Genomic DNA, 26,245 nt, shown 5'->3' with positions numbered 1-26,245 from the left:
AATTCTGAGTGCAAATTGAAGCACATTTTCTTTCACTTTATTTGTCTTCCTCTTTCCCCTCCCCCCACACACAATATGGTTAATGCAGAAATATATTTTGAGTGCCTTCATATGTATAATGGGTATTTCTTGTATTTTTGTTCATTGTATTTCTTGTATTGATTGTACATTTGTATTCATTGTATTTCTTGACTTTTCAAAAGGGAACAAGGCACAGGGAGGGAGGGAATTTGGAACTGAAAATGCTAAGCTTTTAATGTTTTAATATAATAAAATGCATAAAAGTTAAAAATAAAACAAATATTGGTTAAATTGAATGAACTGAATTACTTCAGAGATCTTAAGATATCTTTATATACTCAAAAACAGAGGCAGATATTGTTTCTAGTTTATACCCAAGATTTTATTGAAAAAAAAAATGGTAAGCTAACTCATTCTTTCCTTTCTCCCTTCTGCAAGGTCACAAACTAGCTGATGTAGCAAGGTATCAGGAGACAGAGGTGGAAGGTGATATGTGTCAAGCAAGCCAAACCACCATCAATCACTACTTCAGTCACCATCTCCCTTCAGACTGAGATGAAGAAAGCCCAGGACCCTGAGCACAAGAGTCCTGGAAACAGTTGTGTTCACTAGACTATCAGTTCTAGCACCCAAAGCCATCATTAAGGAGAACAATCCCTGAGGAGAATAGACCTACCTTCCCTCCCACCGCTAATACTAGGAGCTAACCAAATGCCATTGATTAAGTGAGTCCAAGAGCCTTGGGAACAGCAGCAAATTCCTCCCTCCTCCCAACTACTGAAGACTGAAGAAAAATAAAGTTCTCATTACCAAAGTTCTTGGCATTGTCAAATGGTTTAACATCAGAAATGGATATGGTTTTATTGGTGGGAATAACAATAAAGAAGATGTATTACCATCTGCTTTCCCATTGCACCCTAAGGACTATGGAATCTTTCCATCTTATTTGCAGCTGAAACTCCTCTATTTGTTGTCTCCCTCTGTCCTTGAGAGCAGGGGCTCACTGTCTTGTTTTTCTGTGTGCATTCCCAGCACTTAACATAGTACTTTGCACATAGTAAGCTCTCAATAGATGCTTTTCATTTATTCATTCATTCATTCATATGGGGCAGAGTAAACTTTACTCAGATGTCCTGACTCCCATTATAGTCCTTTAATAATCAGTATAGGCTGCTTCCAGACAAGTTCTAGATCCCCTTTGCCTTCAAATCTGTGATCCCATGATCCTCTAGATTCTTAGAGTCCAGAGAATGATCATTTGTGGATATTTGTGGGGGAGGAGAATAGAAAGAAGGAACACTTTTTTTTTTCTTCTTGGGAAATAGTAATACTTCACATTTCTATAGTACTTTAAGGTTTACAAAGAACTTTTCTCACAAAAACTCTATAAGGTAGGCAGTGTAAATATTGTTATTCTCATCTGTAACATGAGGAAAACTGAGACTCAGAAGGCAAGGGATTTCTTTATAATCATACAGCTAGTAACTTCAGTCAGGAATTGAAGCTAGGTTTTCTGGTACCTCTGGTATGTGTGTGTGTTTCCCACTATGCTCTATAGTTGACATCTTCTCTACATGAATATGACATCAGTGATGATAGAGATGGAGGAGGCTGCCCCATAATATCATCAGTCTAACCCAAATCTCCATGATACCAGGTTAACTCTAATTGACTTGCCCCAGAAGCAGATCCTCTTACCTGCATGTCCTTCTTGGCGATGAAGCCTTTGCCCTCTGTGTCACAGGTCTGGAAAAACTCCTGAGCTTTCTTCAACATGTCCAGCTGGCCTGGGTCCTGTCCTCTTGTCCCACTCCATTGTGCATCTTTTGGGAACTTGGGATTGGCCTCATTCCCCTTAAGTGAAAGTCTGGCCTTCCTGGATTCTCGAACCGCTCTCTTTTCAGGAGCAGCCATCTTCTCAGTTCACCATTCACTGTCCAGCTCTGCTCCTGGACCTGAATGGGAAAAGAGAAGAGACAGTGAGCTGTTAGGGAGAAGGGCAGAGGGGAGACAGGCAGGGAAGATTGAAGGGATATGAGAATGAAGAGCAGACCCACTCACCAATGGCCCCCAACATCCCTTAGCAATTACCTCTTTAATTAGTTATTGAAGCCCAGGAAAGGCAGAAGAAAAAAAAAAGGATTAAAAATCTCCACCATGATGTCTTATTAGACTAGTGCATCCAGTCAATGAGGGCAGGAAGGAATAGAACAATAATTAAAAACTATTTCAGATTGAAAGATGGGTGAAATGTCCTCCCCCCCAAATCTACCCACAAATCCAAATGAATCCTTCTTCAAATAGCTCATAAAATATTAGAGCTGGAAGAAATGAAAAAAAATCTGGAATAACATGAAAATTATTTCTTTTAAAAAATGGTAGAAATGAAAAGAGGACAGAACTACTTGACCCAGAGATTCCATTGCTTGCTTGACATATATTCCAAGGAAGTTAAAGATAAAAATAAATACCTCATACACAAAAATATTTATTGCAGCATTTTCTGTGATAACAAAGAATTGAAAACAAAGTAGAGGTCTTCAATTGAGAAATGGCTATATAAATATTGGTATATAAACACAATGGAATATTACTGGACTATAAATGATGACCATGATGAGACAGAGAAGCAGGGAAAGACTTAGATAAACTGATACAAAATGAAGCAAATAGAATCAGAAAAAATAAAACATACAGAATGACTACAAAAATAAGATAATGTGACCTTAGGAAAAGTTATCATAAAAAGGGCAGGGAGCAGGACCAGGTCTTATGACTCAAGATACAGCATGAATCCCAGCACATGACACTGATTTCTTCATAAATACATATTTATTTCTAAAAATGAGGCCAAACAGAAAAAAAAATAGCAAGACAAAACAAGAGGAGCATAGAGATGTCCACATAGTTATAGGAAGACTTTTAAGGAAAAGTTTCTCCTTTTCAGGGCTAGCAGGAGCATTTAAACTCCTAAGGAACAATAGTTGAGTTTATGTGTAGTGGTCTTGTAGGGGGCTGCTGCACAATTGACTCGGTGTCTAGACAAAACAAAGACTGCATCTTGTATTAGTCTAGCAGGAAAAGCAAGAATAATGAGAAGTTAATTAAATAGCAAAAAAAAATCATAAATAGTAACAGAGACTTTCAAGTTCTTTTCTCATAGCAGGATATATCTAGCAGAAAGATAAACAATAAGGAAAACAGACAACTGAACTGATTATTTGAGAAGTTAGCTTTAAAAGACTTATGACATCCTCTGAATGGGGGGATTAATGAATACACACAGTTCTCAGCATTAGTTGGTACCTTTACAAAAACAGACTATTTGCTAGGGCACAAGGAATTAAACAAATATTAAAAGACAAAAGTACTAAATATATCTTTTGAAAACCATAACACAACAAATTAGCAATTAATACAGGGAACACAACAAAAGATACAAATCTAAATTGATACTTAATAATGATATCCTGAATAAAAAGCAAGTTAAGGAATACATATAGAAACAATGAACAACTCTGCAAAGTAGAATGAATGATGACACAGCATATTAAAATTTTGAGGATGCAACTAAGGTAATTGTTAGAAGAAAAATATCTCTGAAAAAAATACATTAACAAAAATAAAAAAGAGAGGAACAAAGAATTTAGTACTGTTTAAAAACCAAAGAAAGAATAAATTAACAATCCTGAATGAAGTACAAAAGAAGAAATATTAAAGTTAGAAGAGAAACAAATTAACTATTTCTCCTCTAACAGCTGAGATGAAAATGAAAAAGAAAGATTATAGAAATGTGAAACAAAACTGAAATATGGTTCTTTGAAAAGATTAACAAAATCAATAAACCTTTAGTTAATTTGATCAAGGAGAGAGAGAGATCAAATTACCCCCCCCAAAATTTTTAATGAATTCACAATAGAGAAGAAGTAAAAAGATGTATAGAACCCATACTATTGCATTTGAACAAAAAAAGTAAAAATTTAAAGGAATTTAAATTTAAATTTGTATCAGAATAAATATCAGGTATCCAAATTAAAAGAGCATGAAACAGAGATCCTAAACAACCCAACTTCAGAAACTGAAACTGAACAAATTACAAATGGATGACCAAAGAAAATCACCACACCAGATGGATTTTCATGTCAATCCTATCAAACATTAAAAAAAAAGACAATTAGCATCTATTCTAAATAACTCATTCTCAATAGGCAAAAAAGAAAACAATATAACACATTCATTTTGTGAGACAAATATGATTTAAATGCTTAAATGAGAAGGGATAAAACAAAGAAAGAGAACTATTGGCCTGTATCACTAATGGATACTGATGCAAAAATTTTTGTTGTTGTTCAGTCATGTCCAACTCTTTGTGACCCCACTTGGGGTTTTCTGGGCAAAGATGCTAGAATGGTTTGCCATTTCCTTTTCCAGCTCACTTTATAGATGAGAAAACTGAGGCAAACAGGGTTAAGTGACTTGCCCAGGGTCACACAACCAGTAAATGTCTGGGACTGGATTTGAACGCAAGACTTCCTGACTCCAGGCCCACCACTCTATCCACTGTGCCACCTTGCTGCCCAATTTTATTGATGCAAAAATATGAAATAAAATTCTAACAGAAAAAAAATAAAGAAAATATATCCCCAAAATGATTCACTATGAACAAGTTGGGTTTTTCCTGGGATTCAAAGATAGTTCAAAATTATGAAAATAGCTAAGTTAATTACATTAATATAAAAACAACTGAAACCACATGATTATGTTAATAGAGAAGACTTTTGACGAATCACTCATTTGCATTAGCATCCTTTAAAAAATATAAACATAAAAGACCATTTAAAAAGAGGTTTTTAAGAGTACATATCTAAAGCCAAAATCCATAATTATTTGCAGCAAAGACTAGAATGTTTCTCAGTAAATGCAGGTGTAAAACAAAGATGCCCCTTCTTGTCCTATCATTTGACAGTTCTAATAATGCCTTCAATAGCAATAAGACAAAAGAAAGAAAACAAAGAAATAAATAATGGCTACCAGGAGATAAAATTATCCCTATTTACAGAAGACCAAAGGTTTACTTAGAAAATCCCAAAAAGTCAGCAAAAGAATTCATTGAGGTAGTAGGTTCAGTAACACTGCAGCAATAGATGGGGCAGCTAGGTGGCACAGTGGATAGAGCACTGGCCCTGGAGTCAGGAGGACCTGAGTTCAAATATGGCCTCAGACACATAACACTTACTAGCTGTGTGACCCTGGGCAAGTCACTTAACTGCATTGCCTAGCAAAAGAAAAAATAAAAAAATTACAGCAGTATGGCATGGTGCATAAAGAGTTGGCCTTGAAACCATGAAGTTCTGGCTTCAAGAGATATCTGTAACACACACTAATGTGCAAAATCATGGGTAAGACATATAACCTTTCAGTACTTCAGCATCTCCTCTAAACTACAATCTGCCAAGAAAACGATGTCCTGAATTGATAGAAGTAGTTTTTTCACCTGATAATTCTTTGTCAATGAAATCACAGGTCTAGTGCTTATCCCTGAAGGAGCAGGATACAAAATTAATCCATAAAAAATCCTCAGCATTTCTAGCAATAACAAAAACTATGAAGAAATAATAGAAAGAGAAATCTCATTCAAAATAACTCAAAAATGCATAAAATATCTGGGAATCAATGTATTAAAATACACTCAACATATGGTTATGATTTTAAAACATTTTTTACAGGCATAAAAGATTTAAATAATTGGATGAATATTCATTGCTCATGGTTGAGCCATAGCAATATAATAAAATTATGAAACTATGTAAATTAATAGAGATCTCAAATTACTTAGGGATTACTTTATAATTTCTATAGAATAAGCTATATAAACAAGAATCAGAAACAATAGACCTCAATATCTCAGTGGCCTCGAGGCCACATGTGGCCCTCTAGGTCCTCAAGTGCAGCTCTTTGACTGAATCTAAACTTCATAGAACAAAATTTGTTTGTTCCCCCCCTACACTAGAACATTCAACTACATGAAGAAGGACTCCCTATTTGACAAGAACTGCTGGGAAGACTGGAAAGCAGTTTGAAAAAAATAAATTTAGAGCAGTATCTAACACCATATACCACAGTAAGTTCCAAGTGAATGAGTAATCTAACTATAAAAGAAAACATCATTTTTTAACATTGCAGAAAATGGATTGGAGTATCTTCCACAACTATGAATCATCACAGGATGGTAGATTTAGTGCTGGGAAGTACCTTAGAGGATATCAGTTACAATTTCCTCATTTTTACAGATTAGAAAATAGAATCAGAAAGGTTAGGTAATTTTTCTGTGGTCACTCAGCTAGCAAATGTCTGAGGTGGGATTCTGTTTTGGCAAAGCTTCTACCTCAGAGAATTTTAATCTATATAAACAAATAGCTGAACAGATGGCACATCTACTAAAAGGGAAAGTTAGGGGACCTACTCCAAAGGCAAAGGGACATAAGCTATGGAGAGGAAGAAATAGCAAATGCTTTTGCTCTATAACAATTTTTGTTCTATAACAATAACAACTCATGATAGCTCTTTAAGGTTTATGAAATTCTTTTCACACAACTCTACTAGGTAGAAATGGCAAATCATATTTTTTTTTACCACTATTTTGCAAGTGAGGAATCCAAGGCATTTAGAAGTGAAACAACTTGACCATGGTCACACAGCCACTAAATGTCATATTTAGTACTCAAAAACAGCGCTTGACTCCAACTTCATCATTCTTTCTATCATTTTGTCCCTTTGTCTGCATCTTTGTCTACAGTAAGAGATTTAAGTAAGGATAGATGACAATTGGGCAGCTAGGTGGTACAGTGGATAGAGCTCTGGGCCTCGAGTCAGGAAAACCTGAGTTCAAATCTGACCTCAGACACCAGTTATGTGACCCTGGGCAATTCACTTAACCTTGTTGGCCTTGCTTTCCTCACCTGTAAAATGAGCTGGAGAAGGAAATAGCAAACCATTGCAGTATCTTAGCCAAGAAATCCTCAAATGAGGTCAGGAAGAGTCAGATACAACTGAATAAAGATGAGAATTATAGTATCAAAGACTCTTAGAGCAGAAAGTTCCTCCAGAGATGAAGATGTAGGAGACTACTGGCTACCCTACTGTCTCCTAGCCCTTCACAAAGTCATCCCAAATAGATGGATAGTATATTCTCACACATTTCTAAGATTTTGCAGTTTTCTAAATAATTCCTGCAAACTTAGATTCTTCTAAAGTAAAACATTGTGAAGTGGTCCACCCATCAGCCTGGAGCAACTCACAATAAAGTAGCCCACTAGCCATCCTGATAGGGACTGCTGCTCTGAAATCCCACCAGGTAAATCAGTCTGTGTTGTCCACTTTGGTTTTTTTTTTTTTTGGTTTGTTTATTTGTTTGTTTGTTTTTGTTTTGTTTGGTTTTTTTTTTGGCTAGGCAATGGGGTTAAGTGACTTGTCCAGGGTCACACAGCTAGTAAGTGTTATGTATCTGAGGCCGGATTTGAACTCAGGTCCTCCTGAATCCAGGGCTGGTGCTCTATCCTCTGCGCCACCTAGCTGCCCCCTGTACTGTCCATTCTGAGTGGATATTCTAAAACCCAGCAGTAGGTCTCATGCCTCCTCCCATGATAATCTACTGCAAAGCAGCCTTTTGTTTCTCTGCCCTGACTCTCATCATCCCTGTCACCTAGACTATCTCCTCATCACCAGGCCCAAAGCCTCCTCACTCAACTGGTAAAAACCAAACCAACATCATACCTTGGGGTACAGAAAAGCCTTTACTTATTAAAATGGGTCCATAAATCAACCACGACTTAACCCTTTAAAATCAGCAAGGGACCTCGGATCAACGACCTCACTAACCAGCCATCTAGACTAGCCCACGTCTAGATTCCCAACCTCCCTCCAGGGGGAGTAAATAAAATCAAAATCCAATTGGGGCCTGGGACATAGTCACAAACTTACTGAGGATGTGTATCACAATCTATTGTCCCATGACTAGTAAATTCTTTCCTCTCACTCTCTAATTTATAGTGCAAAACTACCTGAGAAGTTAAGAAAGTTAATACTCTATTCCTTTATCATCAATCCTTACTCATTCTCATTCACTTCATCTCCATCCTTCCCAACCCTATTTATCTCCACTTCCTCCTTCCATTATGCTCTTTGGAACTCTTATTCTATTGTTTAAAAACTACCCTTTATATTAGACCTCACCTTTCCTTCAATCTTCTTGTCATCACAGAACCTGACCATTCACCTCCAATACCAGCTTTCATACTCTTCTTCACCTCCCTCTTCCCATACATACACTGGCAAGGGAATAGACACACTCCTTGCTCCTCACTGTCACTGCCAGACTCTTTCCACTGATTTTTTCTCCTGGAAGGTTCATTCTAGATATATGACCCTATTTAGAACCTGGTAACAGTTATCCATCACTTCCTGGGCAGATTTTTCCCTCCTTTCTCAAATAATTTGGTACCTGGCTCACAATATTTTCCATTACAAAACCTGCCCTTATAGTTGGGAGCATCAAGACATACCTCAAGCTAAAAGGAGAATTCTTCCCTGTGGTAGAAGGAGTGTGATGACCTCTACACTATTCCCTAAAAACCTAGAGGAGTTAGGGGACTTAGTGAGCTGGCTTATGTTACAGGGGGTTTGAAATTCAGGGCTGCCCATCTACTAAGGCTGCAAACCCGAGTGACTGAAAGAATGGTCATCTCTTCAGCACTGATACAGAACTTTGAAAGGAAATGACTTTGAGAAACGGAAAAAAATTCCGTTTTGTACCTGTTCAGTCTCAGATGCCTACAAAACAAAGAGTTTGAGATTCCCAGTAGATAGGTGGTGATGTATGACTGTCACTGAAGGAGAAAGACTAGGGCTGGATATATAGAGTTGGGAGTCGTCTGCATTGAGATGATAACTGAACCCTTGGGAGCTGATGAGATTGCCAAATGACAGGGTATAGAGACAAATGAGAAGAAGGCCTAGCATAGTATCTTGAGGAAAACTACAGTTGGCAGGCATAACATTGATTAAAATCCAAAAAAGACTGAGAAGGAACAGTCATACAGGTATGAAGAGAACCAAGAGAGAACAGTACCCTAAAACCCAGAGTGGAAAAAATTTCCAGGAGAAGAGAGTCAATGGTATCAAATGATAGAGAGAAGCCAAGAAGGATGAGGGATGAGGAATGGCCATTAGATTTGTCAATGAGGAGATCATTGGTAACTTTGCTCCTTTACTTCAAGGAAAAAAATAACCCTTGATAGTTCCAGAGCTAAGCTCCCCTTTTCTGTAACTATCTCTTCTGCTTCCATTTGACTTTGGAGAAGTTCCTGGGCCTCAGTTTCTTCCTCATTTAGATGTCACTCTCTGACATTTCCCCTACCCCACCCCTAAGAAATAAGCTCCTTTAGTAATTTACCAAAGGGACATTTTTTTTTGTGGGTGTGGTGGAGGTGGAGAGGAGGGGCAGGGAGGGGATGATGCCTTTGTTTCCTGGTAGGAAGTTTTTCTCTAGCAACAGAACTCAAACAAATATGGCCTCTACCTCTCCCTAGCTCCACTCACTATTCCCATATCCACCCCAACCCCAACACACACATAAACATGGTCATCTTGGCCTGATTTTGAATCCCAGATCTGCTCCTGCTTAACTCTGTGACCTTAGGCAAGTCATTACTTCTAGCTCAGCCTCAGTTTCCTCACCTGCAAAATAAGAAGGCTGCAAGTTATTACCTCCCTTTTACAGATGAAGAAGTTAAGTAAGGATTAGAGAAATTAAGTGAAAATAATTAGAAATTCATTAGAAATTAAATAATTAAATTAATTCACTATTACACTGAAATGACAAAAGCAGGATTTTGAATCCAGTTCCTTCCTCATTCCATACAGAGCTTAAGAAAAGGAAGAGAAGGAAATAAGCATTTATATAGCACCTACTGTGTGAAGGGTACTATGCTAAGGGTTTTTTACAAGTATTATCTCATCTGATCCTCACAACAATCCTGGTATGTACATGCTATTACTTATCCCCATTTTATAGTTGAGGAAACTGAGGCAAACAGAAGTTAAATGACTTGCCCAGGGTCATAAGCTACTAAGTATCTGAAGCTGTATTTGAACCCAGTACTCTACCTCTCCACTGAGCTAGCTGTTGCTAGCTACCAGAAATGCCTTCTAATTCAAACATTTTATCAGTTTATGAACTTTTATCCTTTCTTCAAAGAAATAATTGAGTGAGGGCAGTGGTTTGCAACCTGAAGGGAGGATGTACCAAATCAGCTTTGGAGAAAGGGCTGAACCTGAAACTTCTCCAGGTTTCTCTAGGGCCCTTCTAGTTCCCTGGGGAAGGAGAGGGAGAAAGTTTCAGTCTTGTCAACATGCAGTTGTTTTTTTTTTTTTTTACATAATCAATTCAACCTAAATCTTTTCTCTTGTGAATTAGCTCAAGTATTCTTGAGTTAGTCCTTAGAGAGGTAGAAGGCAGCTACATACTCCATCCTAATGTATCTAGTTTCATACTGCCTGAATTCCAGCAATAATTAGTGATTTGTAAACCACTTTGAAGATAAAAGGCATTTTATAAGAGCTAAGTCTTGTTATGATTAGCTTTCAATATTTCTTAGTTGATGCTGATGAACACATTAAAGAGAACATAGCCCCAGCATGATGCTGAATCATTAATTAGGTACATTCCATATTAAAGGAGAAAAATCACTGCAATAGTTAGGAACATTAAAAAAGAAAAACATTTGTTTTGGACCCAGCATGAACAGGTTCTTTGCAAACACATTGCTGATATCTGTGAGACCACTACCCAGGAAAGGAATGAGAAAGCATGTGGGGGATAATCTGATTAAAAACAGAGTTAGGTGAGACATCACTTTACAGATGAGGAAATTAAGCCCAGAGGAAAGGAAGTGACTTGCTCCAAGCAGAGTAGCTACTAAATGATGGAGGCAGAATCCAAAGCCCTGGTCCTTTGACTCCAAATTCAGAGCCCTTTCCACCAGAGCTTGACCTCAGAACTCAACCAATACCAGCAAATCACATTTACATAGGGTTAGAACATTTCCTCGCAATAACCCTGGGAAAGTGAGCAGTACCTGTAGTAATCCACATTTTACAAATAAGAAAACTGAGCTTCAGAGAAGTTAGGTGATTTTCCCATAGTCACACAGGAAACAAGTATTAGAGACAGGACTCTAATTCATGTTTCTTAATTCCAAAAAGTACTATCTACTCACCACCATCCTTTCAGGGACAATTTACTCCCATTTTACAAAAGTGGAAACTAAGATCACATAAAAATTTAGGGTTGGAGCTGGGAGGAAAAGCTAAGTTTTTATAGTCTTAACCAGGCAAACCACTCTGGGTCTATAACTCCTGTTCTGAAAAATAACTAAGCCAGGCCTTAAGAAAATCAGGAAATGGGCAAAAAGTAACTAAATAACAACTAGACCTTGGCCTATGGCATTGTGCTATTTATGTTATTGTCTTTGTGTTAATATGTGTTCTGTGTCTCCATTATGATCACAAATTTCTAAGGCAAATAAGGGGGGAGGATTATCTTTACCTTCTTTTGTATCTCCCCATACAGAAACTGATCCAGATCTATGGTATTCATTCAACAACTAGCTGATTTTTCAATGTTAATTTCTAGTAAAGAATTCTGCATGTCTTTTTCTAACCAAGAAAATCAGTATACTAGCTTAAAAGTCCAAAATGCTCTCTTACCCATCATGTTTGACCTTCAGAACATAAACTCAACACACACAAACACACACACACCCCAAAACCCCAGCAAAGTCAAGTAAATTGTGATGTGGAATCCATTGTAAGTTTGTGAACATCCTTTAGTTCAAAGATTTTTAATTTTTTTTGGGGGGGGTCATGGACTGCTTTAGCAGTCTAGTGAAGCCTATGGACCTTTACTCAGAATAATGCTTTTAAATGCATAAAATAAAATAGTCAAAGAGCATTCATTAAGCTCCTCCTATGTGCCAGGCACTGCACTAAGTGCTGTGTATAGAAAAAGAAACAAAAGTTAGTCTCTGACCTTAAGGAGCTCACAATCTAATGGAGGAGACACCAAGCAAACAGATATGTATAAACACACTATATAAAGAATAAACAGGAAATAATCATGAGGGGAGGAATTAGAATTAAGGGGAATTGGGAAAGCCTTCCTGTAAAAGGTGGAATTTTAGTTGGAACTTGAAACCAGGGAAAGCAGTAGGTGAAGAAGAGGAGAGAGAATATTCCAGACATGGGAGACAGAGAAAATGCTCAGAAGACGAGGGATAGGATGTCTTATTTGTGGAACAGCAAGGAAGCCAGTGTCATTGGATGGAAGAAGAATATGTATCAGGGCACAAGGTACAAGAAGATTGGAAAGGTAAAGGGGGCTAGGTTATGATGGGTTTTGAACACCAAATAGAGGATCTGGAGGTGATAGGGAACCATTGGATTATGAAAGAGGGTGACATACTTGGATCTGCACTCTGGGAAAATCACTATGGTGGCTAAACAGAGAATAGATTGGAATGGGGAGAGACTTCAGGTAGGCAGACCCACCAGGAGGCTATTGCAATAGTCTAGGTATGAGATAAAAGTCTAAACCAGAGTGGTGGCAGTGTCAGAGGACAGAAAGGGGCATATTAAAAAGATGTTATGAAGGTAAAAGGGACAGGTCTTGGCAAAAGATTAGATATGGGGGGGAGGGGAAGAAAGAGCTAGGAGTTGAAGATGACACCTGTGAGCCTGAAGGGTTGAGAAGACAGTGTTACCCTTGAGAGTTTAGGGGGAAAGATAATGAGTTTCATTTTAAACATGTTAAGTTTAAAATGTCTACTGCATATCCCATTCAAGATGTTTGACAGGCAGCTGGAGATTCAAGATTGGAGATGAGAAGAGAGGTTAGGGCATGATAGGTAGATTTGAGAATCATCAGCATAGCCACAGTAATTGTATTAATAGATGCTGATGAAATCATCAAGTGAAGTAGTGTAAGGGGAGAAGAGAAGAGGGCCCAGGACAGAACCCTGAGGGATGCCTTCTATTAAAAGGTGTGATCTAGGAAGAGGATTCAGCAAAAGAGAGAGAAGAAGCAGTGAGAAAAACCTATGGAGAAGAGAGCATTAAGGAGGAGAGAGTGATCCACCATGTCAAAGGCTACAGAGAGGTTGAGGAGAATGAAGATTCAGAAAAGGCCACTGGATTTGGCAATGAAGAGATAATTGGTAACTTTGGAGAGAGCAAAATGCTGAGGTTGGAAGCTGGATTTTAAGAGGTTAAGAAGAAAGTGAGAGGAAAATGGAGGGTCTTTTCAAGGAGTGTAGCCACAAAGGGCAGAAGAGATAGTTGGCAGTATAGAAGGATCAAGTGAGGGGTTTTTGAAGATAAAGGAAACATGAAAAAATCTGTAAGTAGTAGGGACGGAGCGAGTAGACAGGGAGAGACTGAAGACAAGTGAGAGAATGGAGGTAGCAACCTATTGGTGAAGATGGGATAGAATGGGATTACTAGAACAGGTAGAGGGATTATCCTTAGTAACAAATAGGGCCACATCATCATGTGAGACAGGGGTGAAGGAGGAAAGAGTGGAAGAGGACATATGAATTATATGGAATGAGGAAGAGGGGAGAGGAGGGAATTACATGACAAATGGCCTCAATCTTTGCTATAAAATATGGGATGTGATTCTCAGTTGAGAAGGGAGGGAGAGGGAGAGCCATGAGTGGTTTGAGGAGGGATGAAAAAATTTGAAGAACAGCTATGGAGAGGAGAGTAAGATTATAAGGAAAGTATAGTAGGATTGCCTAGCAGCAGTGAGGGTGCAATGGAGATTGTGCAACATTACAAAAGAAACTAATTATATTGAAATAAAGATATGGCTTTTTCCCATCTAGGTTCATGGGCTCCCTAAAATTTATACATGGACCCCTTAGGAATCATTGGATCCCAGGTCAAGAGCGCCTGCTGCAACTGGTCTCCAAGGTGGTCTCTTTAGTAGAATGTAATGGAATCAATACAAGACTTGGAGCCAGAGGAGCCAAGCGACTTTTCCATTGAATAATTGTATGACTATGGGCAAGTCAGAAAGCTCTCTGAGGCTTGGTGCCCCTATCTGTAAAATGAGGATGGGGATATCTACCCCAAGTATGTGAAGACTTCTCACGGCATAATGGGCAGAGGAGAGCAATTTGTTCCAACGTCCACAAAGGATGAAGCAGGTGCTGTATAGTACTTAGACCTTGGTCAGAAATCAGACAGCAAAGTCATTCACTGCATCCCAGACTATCACTAGTCATCTTGACTTTTGTCCTGCCACTAAACTTGGATGACTCAGGAAGAGAGAGTGAGGTAGATGACGCTGTGCAACTCTGCCTCACTTAAATCCAACTCATTCAAGAGCCAAGACATTACCCCATGATGTCATTGGTCCTCTCCAAGAATGAAGGACAAACAGCAATAAAATGAGGATATTAATACCTACTTTGCCTACCTTATACGATGGTTGTGAGGATAAAACAAGGTTAACAGTCCCCACATGTAAGGTCATAAATTGATATGGTTCTTGATTGATATGATTGAAATGATTCTTCTCCTTTGGGTTTTATAAAGAGACAAAAATGAATTAGATGCAATGTCTACACTCAAGGAACTTGCATTCTAATAAGAATGATGAGACATGCAGACAAATGACAACAACAACAATAATGATAATGGTATTTTATAGCACTTTAAGGTTTGCAAAATGCTTTACAAATATTAGTTCAAAACAATAATACTTCAGTGCTTCAAAAAGTCATTTTTCAACCCTGAGCTTCAATTTCTTCTTTCGTAAAATGAGGAGGTTGAACTAAATAGCCGTCAAGGACCCTCCCAACTCTAAATCTATGATCCTATCTTTCATGACAGCATTGCTTCACTGTGCAAGTAGCAACCCCTGCATAGCTTAGGAGATTGTTTTAAGAATTGCTGTATACCTCCACCCTTACCCCAGCCAAATCATCCAATGATGGCCAACCTTCTGATGCCAAGCCCTTCTGCATTTAACCAGATGGTCTTGAGAGAACTCTTACCCTTGGTTCAAACCCCAAATGTCTTTTCAACTTAGTAGGGCCTGCCAGAAGCTTGAGCTGACTTGCACTGGCACAGCCTCAGTGTTAGCTACTATATAGCATCACAGTAGAACTTTGGTAGATAATATTATATAAGCAATACATAAAGGGGGGTCAGTCTCTGAAAGCCCAGGATCTAAGCCCAGAAAGTATTCAGTTTGATTGATATTTTCAAAATGCTACCAAGCTATTATGTTGAGAGTGGCATTCCCTTGTTGGCCTCTGTTCCTAGCAGGGAGTGGATTTAGGGGGTGGGGAGAGGGTCTAGAGACTGGCTTTTTTTCATCACAAATTTTATTTCCTAGCAGAAAAAAATGAGTCAAATGTTATTTCCCAGAATCAAGGCCGCAATGGCTAGAGCCTTTCATAAAAGCCAACTAAAGGGAAACTTTTCCCCATAGGGTTGGTCTTACCCTAGAGATAATTAGGTATCCTGGGGTTTAAAGAGGTTGAGAAGTGGAGAAAAAATAAGGATTAGAAGAGCAACAGTGGCGACTTTGCCTAATGACCAAGTATAATTCATTTATTCATTAATTAAGCAAGCATCTATTAAGGCCTTAGGGGTACAAAGATACATAAAACACTGGCTCTGCTCCTAAGGAGTTTACAATATAATAGAGCAGGGTAGGGTGGGCAGCTAGGTGGTACAGTGGATAGAGCACTGACTCTGATATTAGGACCTGAATTCAAATTTGGCCTCAGACACTAGCTGTGTAACCCTGGACAAGTCACTTAACTTTGTTTACCTCGGTTCTTCATCTCTAAAATGAACTGGAGAAGGAAATGGCAAACCATTCCAGTATCTTTGCCAAGAAAAGAGAGGGGAGGGGAGGGGAAGGAAGTGTGGCTGGCTAGATAAACAATCTTCTCATCTGAGAGTCAAGGGACCTAGGTTCTGTTTGTTTCCCATCCACAGGATTCTAACACCTATTTCAAAGCCTCTCCATAGACACTGAAACAACAGTTCCTGTCTCTTAAGAGCATATAAGCTAGGAGTTAACAGCTCACATTATAGTCATCATAGTTATCTCAAATAATGTTTATACTCATCAATACTTCAAAATTGCTATAGTCATTAGATCTGCTACTAGATCCCTCACAATTGAAGTCTTCTTATCTACAGACTGTATTTCAATATGATCAGTTTCCTGTGCAATCTTACATATTTTATTTAATTCATTTTAAAAACATCATTCTAAAGAGATCCATAGGCTTTACCAGACTGACAAAAGGCTCCGTGAAACAAAACAGATTAAGAACCCCTGCTACAGTGATGGCTTGAAAGAAACTGAAGAGACTTTTTCTCCCTTTTGTTACTAGAGAAAAGTAGAAGACAGAGGGGGAAAAAAGGGTGGAAAACTTATCTTTTGATGGTACTGTTTTACCTTTTATCTTGTGTTTCAGGAATATTGGAGTGTGCTTAGTTTGCCTAATACAGAAGTATCTTAAGGGGGCTTGCCTGGAAATGCCTAGATCTCAGGTGGACCTGTTCTGTATCTCCCACCCTATGGGTAAGGCTATAGTCTCCTTTGACTGGCTGCAAACCTGAAACAGGCAGCATCTTTAACACTAACAAGACTGAGGCAGTTTCTTTTTCTTTCTGCCTGTTCCTTTTTGGATCTGTTTTTTCCTAAACTCATCCAGGGAGCAAAGATCAAAGTTTACCCACAGCACAGGAGCCATGAACTGAACTGGTAATGGGGAAGGACTTCCTTCCTCTGCTGTCAAAGAAAGGGATAGAAAAACAGGACTGGGAGTATTTGTTTCTGTGCTATACTGTTTGTCCTTTGTTTTACATGATGCCAGTGATCTATACTGGACCCTGGATTTTGAGGCACGGTGACCTTGAATCCAGGATCCCAGTAGGGAGATGCAGTCAACTACATCAGAAGGAAAGCCCTCAGAAGCCAGGGTGCATTAGATCCAAGCCCAAGGCAAGTTTTTGACCTGGTTTTTGCCAAATTTCTTTAGAATCATAGAGCCTAGGGTATGTCAAACATCAAAAGTCCCAGGCAGAGATTCTTTCCAGGGATTCCCACAAAAAATGAAAAGCCCTATTTTATCCCAGACAAGACTCCACATGTTAACACAGACTAACGGGCACCTACTGCCTGAAGGACAGTATTTTACTCTGTCCCCAGGGTTCTCCCACACTCTTAAAGTGACTGGGGTAGGGGTTGTGTCTATGGCGGGCCATCAACTCCAGCCCCCACACAAGTATAGGGGTGGTCCTCCGCACCCCAGTTCCATTTAACCCCTAACAGATTAGCTTCGACAAAGGAATATTTACTTCAGAAGACAAAATGACAAATACGCAAACTTACTGCCCTATCACAGGGAACAAAATCCCACAACCTGTTTTGCACCACCTCATGCTCTTGGAGACATGAAGGGGGTTAGGTTCACAGTTTAGGCCAGTTCCTATAGAGCATGGTCCCAGTTCTAAATCTAAACACTTCCCCCAGCTACAGTCCCAGGTACCCTCGCTTTGAAGGGCTTCACTATCAGGCTGGCTGACTGCACCATCCCCCCTAGATTCCTAGCTCCAATGTCACCGCATGAACTCCAGGGTTCAGTGGGGATTACCACCAGCACCTAAAACTGAAAAGAACAAAAAGATAGCATAGAAACAAACACCACCAAGCCCATTTCTTGGAGCTAGGATAAAAGAGGAAAATAGGGAAAGGAAGCCCTTTCCCTCTCACCAATTCAATTCATGGAATCCTTGCTATAGATGACCTGTGATCTTCACACTCAGGATGCCAAAGGAAAAAGTATTTAGGAAAAAGCTTGAGCCAGAAAAAGACCAGCAGAAAGAAAGCAACCGCCTCACTCTTACCAGTTTTAAAAATGCCATCTGTTCCACCCACATGGTAGGAGATGAATAGTGCCTCCATTTTAGGAGATCTGGACATGCCTAGGCAAGACCCCTTTGTGATGCCTCCATGGTAGATGAACTGGGCATGCTCCAAAGGCCCCATTATACTTGCAAAGGGGATGATGAGAATTCTTAAAAAGAAAATGTGTTATCTTAAACTAGTTGTTTTGGAATAAATGCGGTTCTCAGGAGTGAGTAGAAATAATCTGCCATTACAATGAAGGTTCAAGATTAGTGGTTGTGATTTTTTTTCACAGCTTGAATGTTGTGAATAATTAACTATGACTTTGTCTTATTATTGATAAAATTATTAATAAATCACAAATTCAGTAATTTTGATATTTAATCCTAAAAGGGTTGTAGGGATTAAGGGATTTAAAACAGAGAAAAATGTTAAGTAACTACTATTCGGAAAGAAGGTTAAATACTATTCAATAAACTGGTGGGGGCTCTGAGCTTAGCTGATTAACTACAATATACTGAGATTTTAATAATTAGTAAGGAAATACGCAAACATACTCCTGGATTATCCTAGAGTTGTGATGATATTTTAAAATATGGACAAAGTTAAGTACTGGGCTGCAGGATGACCTATAAGTGAGATAAATTGTTCTATGCAGCTTCCTGGAGGAGTGATCCTCAAGAACCCTGACATAGTTTCATAGATGTAGAACTGAAAGAGACCTCAGAAGCCATCTAGTCCAACCCCCTCATTCCACATAGAAGAAAACTGAGGCCCAGAGAGGTTAAGTGACTTGGCCAAAGTCACAAGAGTCAGGAAGGATTTGAACTTTTGACTCAAGTCAATGTACTTTCCCTTGGACTAGCTCTTTCCCATGTTGTGACCCTGGTCAAGTGGTTCCCTGCATACCTACCTTCTTTCACAGGGCACAGAGTTTAGCTAAAAGAACCTTAGATTAAGAGTCAGAAGACCCAAACCTTCCCACTTTGCCACAAACTATTTGGGTGACCTTTGGATAGGTCATTTGGTCTCTTTGGGCCTTGGTTTCCCCATCTGTAAAATGAAAACTGGACTAGGTGATCTCTCAGGCCCATTCTAGCTCTAAGTCTTTAGGACTACTCAAGCTTTAAGGTTCCATGTTTCTATGACAGTTGCCTTAGATTTTCTGCAAATTAATAGTATAAGTACTGGTTTTAGCTATTTATTATATTGTGTGGGACAGAAGTACCAAAGCTATAATTCAAAAAGATAGACCCTTTAACATTTCTAATACTCTATAATATTTTGCACTTGCCTACTTTCCTGGACTTCACGATTTCCAGAAACTCATCATTCTGTAAGATGAAATCAGATGAAACTTCCACTTCTTCAGATCATCCCTAGCTGCAGGACTTCATCATGCTCCTTCACCAGGTAACTCTGAACAACCCTCCCCTCCTCCCCTGACTCCTGCTTCTTTCTATAGTTTATCTTCCCCCATTAGATTGGGAGCTCCTTGAAGACAGGGACTGTGTTATGCCTTTCTTTGAATCTCTAGCACTTAGTACAAGGTCTGGCACATAATAGGCATGTAATAAATGTTTATTTTTGTTTTATAAATGCTTTTATATATATATATATATAAAACATATAAATGATTTATAATAAGCTTTTCTTTCATGAAGACAAAGAAATGCATGATAAAAGATTTCTTCTCCCTTCTCAATGTTTTTTAGTCTTCTACACTTTTATTTGGTGTGTAGGATGCTTTTCATCAAAAGTCAAAAGCTTTCTAGGTCTACGGTGGGTTTTTTTTCCTCCTGGTCACATACTGTCATCTCTTAGGTAATATTTAATTCCAGAAACAGCTTTTGCTGTTTCAACATGCCTTTTCAAAAAAAAAAAGCTTAAAAACTAAAATAAACTTAACCTCATAAACTAAATAAAAGCTGTCCATAAACAGACTTTTCTTTCGTATACTCTTTTATGGTTTTGTTACTTTCCATAGTGATGAGTCTGACACCCTTTCAGTTTTTAAAATATGTAACTTACCCTAAGCCTCTATTGTTTCTATAGCATAACTTGATGAAATGTAAGGCTGGATTACTGCTTCTTCTCCTCTTTGTTTCTCCATAATGTTTTTCCTTATATTCCATGACTTCCTTAACCCTATTACCCAGCCAAGCTTAATCCCACTTCGACATAGAAGCCATTTAACTCTCCCTACCACCAGGCATTCCCACTAGAAAGGATTCTTTGTGATTTCCTTCTCTAACTTTAATGTCTCAACTTTAATCCCATCAGAGGATACTTAAGCTGAATCAGACTTATCATCATGACTTCTTAGAAAAAAATCCAAAGAAGAACAGAGAGTGAGTGGTATTTTGTTCGGATGTTGCAATAGGTCACTATCACAAAGCTGGCCTGAAAGCAAGAGATCACAGGACTATTCAGTCTTTAGAACTACCTAAACATACAATTGTAGATCATAATATGTAGAGCTTCAATTTAAGCCATGATTAATTCAGAACTTGAAAAGACTACAGAGATCATCTGCTAGGACCACCTCACTGTTAAATTAACAGTTGATCAAACCTTGTCTTATTTTGTCTTACTTTAAAATTTCATATTTGAGAATGTGGAGGAAGGATGAAGGGCATAGACATTATTAACTTGATTGTGTTCAATAAGGGAGAAATGACTGGTGAACAAGAGGTGACATGAGCCTGGAGAGGCAGCAAACATGGCACCACCAAAGTCTGACGAGATGCAAATACAAAGGAATATAACTTCCATGGAGATACTTTTAAAATGAAATCGATATAAGAAATTTAGACTAGTGGGAAAAGATACCAGGATAAGCTGAGGTTGGCAGTGAATGCTAAGAACAAATGGGACTTTTTAGCTATGGCATAAAAAAAAGAGGAAGATCTAACTCCTGTTCAAGGTGGATGGTCTTCAATAAATATTTGATCTCATCGGTGTGAGTACTCCCTCCAACAAAGCAAGTCATGACACAACTCATCTTGTGCATGTCTTGTCCAGTCCTCCCATAAATCCTCCATAGGTCATCCGTACATCATGTTCACACTGCTACCATCCTGGTACAGTCCTTCATCACCTCACATCTGGACTATTTCAATAGCCTGCTGGTTGGTCTCCCTCTCACAAGTGTCTCCCCGCTCCAGTCCATCTTCCACTTAGCCACTAAAGTGATTTTCCTAAAGCACAGGACCAACCATGTTACCCCTCTCCCCAACTCAATAATCTCCAATAACTCCCTATTATCTCCAGCATCAAATGTAAGTCATTTAAAGCCCTTCATACCCTAGATTCCCCCTTCCCACCTTTGCAGACTTCTTATGGCTTATACTCCTCCATGTGCTCCGTGATTCCATTTCAGTGGCTTCTTGCCATTCCTCTAACTGTTCCTAGATCTTCCTCACCTTCATGCCATCTCCTGACTTGGAGGAATTTCATTGTCTGTCCCCCTTGCCTGGAATACACTCCCTCCTGACTTCCCTGGCTTCCTTCAAGTCCCAGCTAAAATCTCATCTTCTACAAGAAGCCTTTCTCCACCCCCTTAATTCTTGTTCCATCCCTCTGTGATTATTTCTAATTTATCCTATATGTATAGTTTGTATTGAGTTGTCTGCATATTGTGTCCCCCATTAAACTAAGATCTCTGAGAGCAGTACCATCTTTTGCCTTTCTTCATATCCCCAACACTTAGCACAGTGCTTGGCATATTGTAGGCACTTAATGTTTTTCAACTTACTGGCTGACCTTCCTCTAGACTTGCTTCATACTATATGGGTGCCAAAGGACTATATGACTGTCCATTGGCTAATCTTTGCCCTTATTACATGGCTTTTTTTTTCTGGTTAGATACTCTTCTGATAATATATTTTATGCAGCTTCTTCTGAAAAATTCTTAATTGTTAATATGCTGCAGTGTACCATTGCCCTTTGGGTAATCTGTAACTTCAGTTTTTTTGGAAACTCTGGTATCTCATGCTTCACATGATGCTTCCCATCTAGAGAAGACTACTCTCATACTTCAATGGATCTGAGACTGGGGACTGTGATGTCAGAATTCAAAACTGGTGGTTCCAGTGACATTAATGGAGAGTATAGCTTGTTATAACAGACAGGTCTTTTCCATTCTTTGTCCATTTGTTGTCTTCCTTTCAGCTTCATCCTTAAGTAGTGTTGGCATAATAGGCTTTATTTAAGCTTATTTTTCTCCCTATGACATGTAATTGTTTTACAAAGTAATACTGTTTATCATTTTCTGTAATCTTACTCTAGAAAATTGTTTACATTTTAAATTAGTGTTGTCCTTAAACATCATATTTCTCCACTTGGGAAGGACATCAAGTGTTTTCTGAGCAAGGTGGTCCCTAAACTCTTTAAATCTTCTTGTGCTAAAGACTGATTTACATCTGTTAAACTTCCTTATGAAATGGTGATGGTCTGTATCAATGTTTGTTCTTTTATCTATTATATAATTTAAATAATTAATTTGAGTAGGTCAGGCTAGAGTTGCCTCATTTCCATACCAAATTTCCTTCTCAGTTTTATTCTTTTTTCTAATTTCATACAGATTTTGTCCTTTGCATGAAAAAGTTATGGTATGTCTGCATGCAGACAGATAATCCCTACATTATTAAGCAGTCATTTCTTGTCTTTTAAGATATATTCCATTTCATTTTCTTGATGTTTTTCAGTATTCATCATGTCCAGCACCTACCGACTTTCTTCTTAGAGAAAGTATTAACAATCTATAAGTATGAGCATAGATCCTTGGCCTCATTGGTTCCATACTCCTGACTCATATTTTCTAACATATTTTTTCATCATGCTTCCCTATGTCCTAATGTGCTTTGAAGGCATGCCAGCTCTAAAGCTAAGATCTTGTGGTTTCTTTTATAGAGAAAAGGTCAAAATTTATAAGATTTGATTCTGTGTGGCATAATGGAAAGACCATTGACTCTGAAGTTAGAGAACCTGGGTGCCAAGGAACACTTACTACTCATATGGCCTTAAGCAAATCACTTATCTGTATATCTGTTGTTTCCCCTACTAAAATGTAAGCTCCATGAGTACAGGGGAATATTTTACTTCTGTCTTTGCATTCCTAAGGTCTATCATATTGCCTGGTACATAGTAGGTGCTTAATAAATGCTTTGGATTCAAACTAAATCGAATTGTATGTAGAAGTTAACCCTGAAAGAGAGGAAAAGCTCTCAGAAATGACACTCAGGAGACACAAAACTTAATTATTTTTGTGTTAGTACTTTGCACAGGTGAACCATGGTCCAACTTGGAGCTGACAGAGGGGTAAGTCCCTAAGAGGGATTCCAGTGAATCCCTCTCTCCCACAGGATCATGAATCATCCCTCCAAGACTCCCTGTGACTTCTTGTGGCTTGGCCTTTCTCTGTAATGTACACACATTCTGGGGGCTATTCAAAAAGCATTCTTCTTCTCACTGGACTTATATTGTTTAAATAGCTCACTGGCTTTACATTCCAAACAGGATGCTGCTACATAGAAACTTTCTCCAAGGAGAATCAGCAATCAGGAAATCAACTTTTTCTTTAAAAAGTCTAATGCCTAAACTCTTGAACTTGGTATTAACTTTCAGACAAATTCCAAGACTGGGAGAATCTAGTCAGGATCTCTCTTCTAAGGCCATATGTAAGCACATCTCTGCCTCCTCCATCTGCATCTGTAGGAAATTTATCAGTACCCTAGCTTCTGCCACCTTGCAGGCTAGAGAAGTACTAACCTATCTAACCTATGTTCTGAAAATGAAACAGAAAGGTTGAAGTCAACCAGGAAGATGAGGTGGAGGAATTCCTCTCTCAGACCACCTGGACAAATATATGCAGTTTATCATGTATTTCTGCCACAAATCTTCATCACTTCCTTCTGCATAAAAGAAAAGGAAGGACAGACAGAAGGAAGGAAGAAATAAAGGAAGGAAGGAAGGAAGGAAAAAATGAAGGAATGAAGGAAAGAAAGAAGGAATGAAGAAAGGAGGGATGGAAGGAGAAAAAAAGAAAGGTGAAAGGAAGAAAAAGAAGGAAAGAAGAAAGGAAAGGAGAAAGGAAACAAATGTTTACTAGGAACTTACTTTGTATCATGCAATTTAATAAGCACTATTTACAAATATCTCAATTGATCCTCATAATAACCCTGGGATGTAGGTGCTATTATTACCCTATCTTATAGTTGAGGAAATTGAGGCAGAGATGAAGTGATTTGTCCAGGTAAGTGTCTAAGGCTGAATTTAAACTTTGGTCTTCCTGACCCTAGGCCCAGAAGTCAGGCCTAGTGCTCTATCCATTGAGCTCCCAAGCTATCTGAAAAGGGAGGGGGAGTCCTGAAAGAACTAGAAAAGAGGGATTGAGTATGGTCTCTTAGCTCACTGCCATAAACCATGTAGACAGAATAGTTCATCTGGCAAAAGCCTGTCCCCCCCAAATCTCAATTAATTAATCATCTTCAGTTTCCTGCGTCTTCTTCAGTAAAGTGTAAGTGGCATGCCCAGGTCCACCAGGAGATCCTCTTTTTGCTTCCAAACAACAAACAGGTTATACTTTGCAATCTACTCAGGTTGATTGACTAATTCACCAAATCAATCAGGGACTCCCTTTATCGATGCCCTTTAGATGCATAGCAGGTGTTCAATAAATGTTTGATTAATTGAATTAAATTGATGAGAAAGGATTTCTGAAGAAACGAATGTGAATAGGGAAGAATTGGGGTTTCTAGCTGATGGTCCCTGAGCCCTGTAGAGAGGTATTCTTGCTTTCATAAGAGTGACTTTCCCTCTCAAATGGGATGCCTTATTTTCTTCATTATTTTGAAGGTTAAGAAAAGCCTTTTGCAAGCTCCATAACCTATGAAAACTTTGTAAAATGATATTTCTTTGCTAAATTATGTCACGATGTATTTGGAAGTATGGAAGAATGTTAACTGCCCAATTGTAAAATGTACCACGTAGACTTTTTTTGAGATTCTTTAGTACAAGACACTGGAGAAGATACTGGAAAAACTTAAGAGGATTTGGTACTCAGAACTTTGCCAAGAGGACAGCAAATGTTTAACTGAAGGGATACTAGAAGGGTTGAGGTTTCCATTCCCACACCAATTAATAAATCAAAGAAGGTCTACACAGTTGAGGCAACTAGATGGCACAGTAGATGGATCACTGAGCCTGGAGTCAGGAAAACCTGAATTCAAATCCAGCCTCATACATATACCAGTTGTGTCACCTTGGGTAAGTCACTAAACTTCCATTTGTCTTCAACTACAAAACAGAGATAACAATAGTACCTACCTCACAGGGTTGTTGTGAGGATAAAATGAGCCATTTGTAAAGTGTTTAGCACAATGCCTGGCATATGCTAGGTACTATATAAATGCTAGCTACTATTATCATTATTGAACCAATGAATCAAAGGTATAAACTAGTTGTGAACAAATCCTTAACTAATTTTAGAAAGGTGAAGTGCTCTGATCATTGGATGAAGACAAATGACACTCAGGCAACACCTTGAGATTGGCCAAGAGAATCAGTCACCCCTCTGGGTCTATATATAATACAGCAAATCAGTTCAAAATGGGACATTCCAACAGCAATCAATTGAATGGAGGTTGAGACAGTGGGGAAACAAACAAAAATACAAAAAAAAAAAAGCAAAACCTCCTTGCAAGGAACTGTTGTTGGCAGGGGTGGGGGGAACACAGGGGAGGAGGATAGAGTTTTTCTCCTCCTCCATTATCATTAACCTCATAATCTCATAGCTGTGAATTATGAGAAGTTGGAAAATCTGGAATTCCAATCAAAGCCACAGGATCAGTAGCTGCTGGCAGCATCAGCAATGGAAGCTAAGGACTCTACAAGGTTTCAAGGTCCAGAGACCTAGAACCTAGGAGAACTTAATGAGGACTCCAGGAAGAGAGAGAAGGACTTCCAATAATCTATGAGTTTACCCTTTGGCTCCATGTGCTCTCTGTGTTTGAGCACATGAACCTTGTGTTCTACCTAAGGTGAAGCTGTATCCCTAGTTCAAGAGAATGTTTTTGTAATAACCAATCTAGCTATACCTGTTTAGTAAGTGACCTTTCTTTTTTTTTTCTTTTTTTGCTTTTTGATGAGGCAATCGTGGTTAAATGACTTGCCCAGGGTCACGCAACTAGTAAGTGTTAAATGTCTGAGGCTGGATTTGAACTCAGG

General features: G+C 38.7%; 1 protein-coding gene across 8 annotated transcripts in view; it reads right to left on the bottom strand.

The window, feature by feature from the left end:
• CRACR2A (calcium release activated channel regulator 2A) overlaps window positions 1–26,245 on the bottom strand; it is a 221,257-nt gene that overhangs the window by 142,665 nt on the left and 52,347 nt on the right. For all 8 annotated transcript variants that reach the window (XR_003568605.1, XR_003568604.1, XM_027856428.1 and 5 more), the window contains one exon: window positions 1,720–1,976. Coding sequence is in view for 6 of the 8 variants with exons in the window: in XM_027856428.1 (XP_027712229.1) it covers window positions 1,720–1,935 (216 nt within the window). In the remaining 2 variants the exon portion in view is untranslated. The remainder of the gene's footprint in view (window positions 1–1,719; window positions 1,977–26,245) is intronic.

This window comes from Vombatus ursinus, unplaced genomic scaffold (genome assembly GCF_900497805.2).
Source record: "Vombatus ursinus unplaced genomic scaffold, bare-nosed wombat genome assembly UNPS02011431.1, whole genome shotgun sequence".
NCBI lineage: Eukaryota > Metazoa > Chordata > Mammalia > Diprotodontia > Vombatidae > Vombatus > Vombatus ursinus.
The sequence above is the reverse complement of the archived record's forward strand: the minus strand, read 5'-3'. Positions and strand labels throughout refer to the sequence as shown.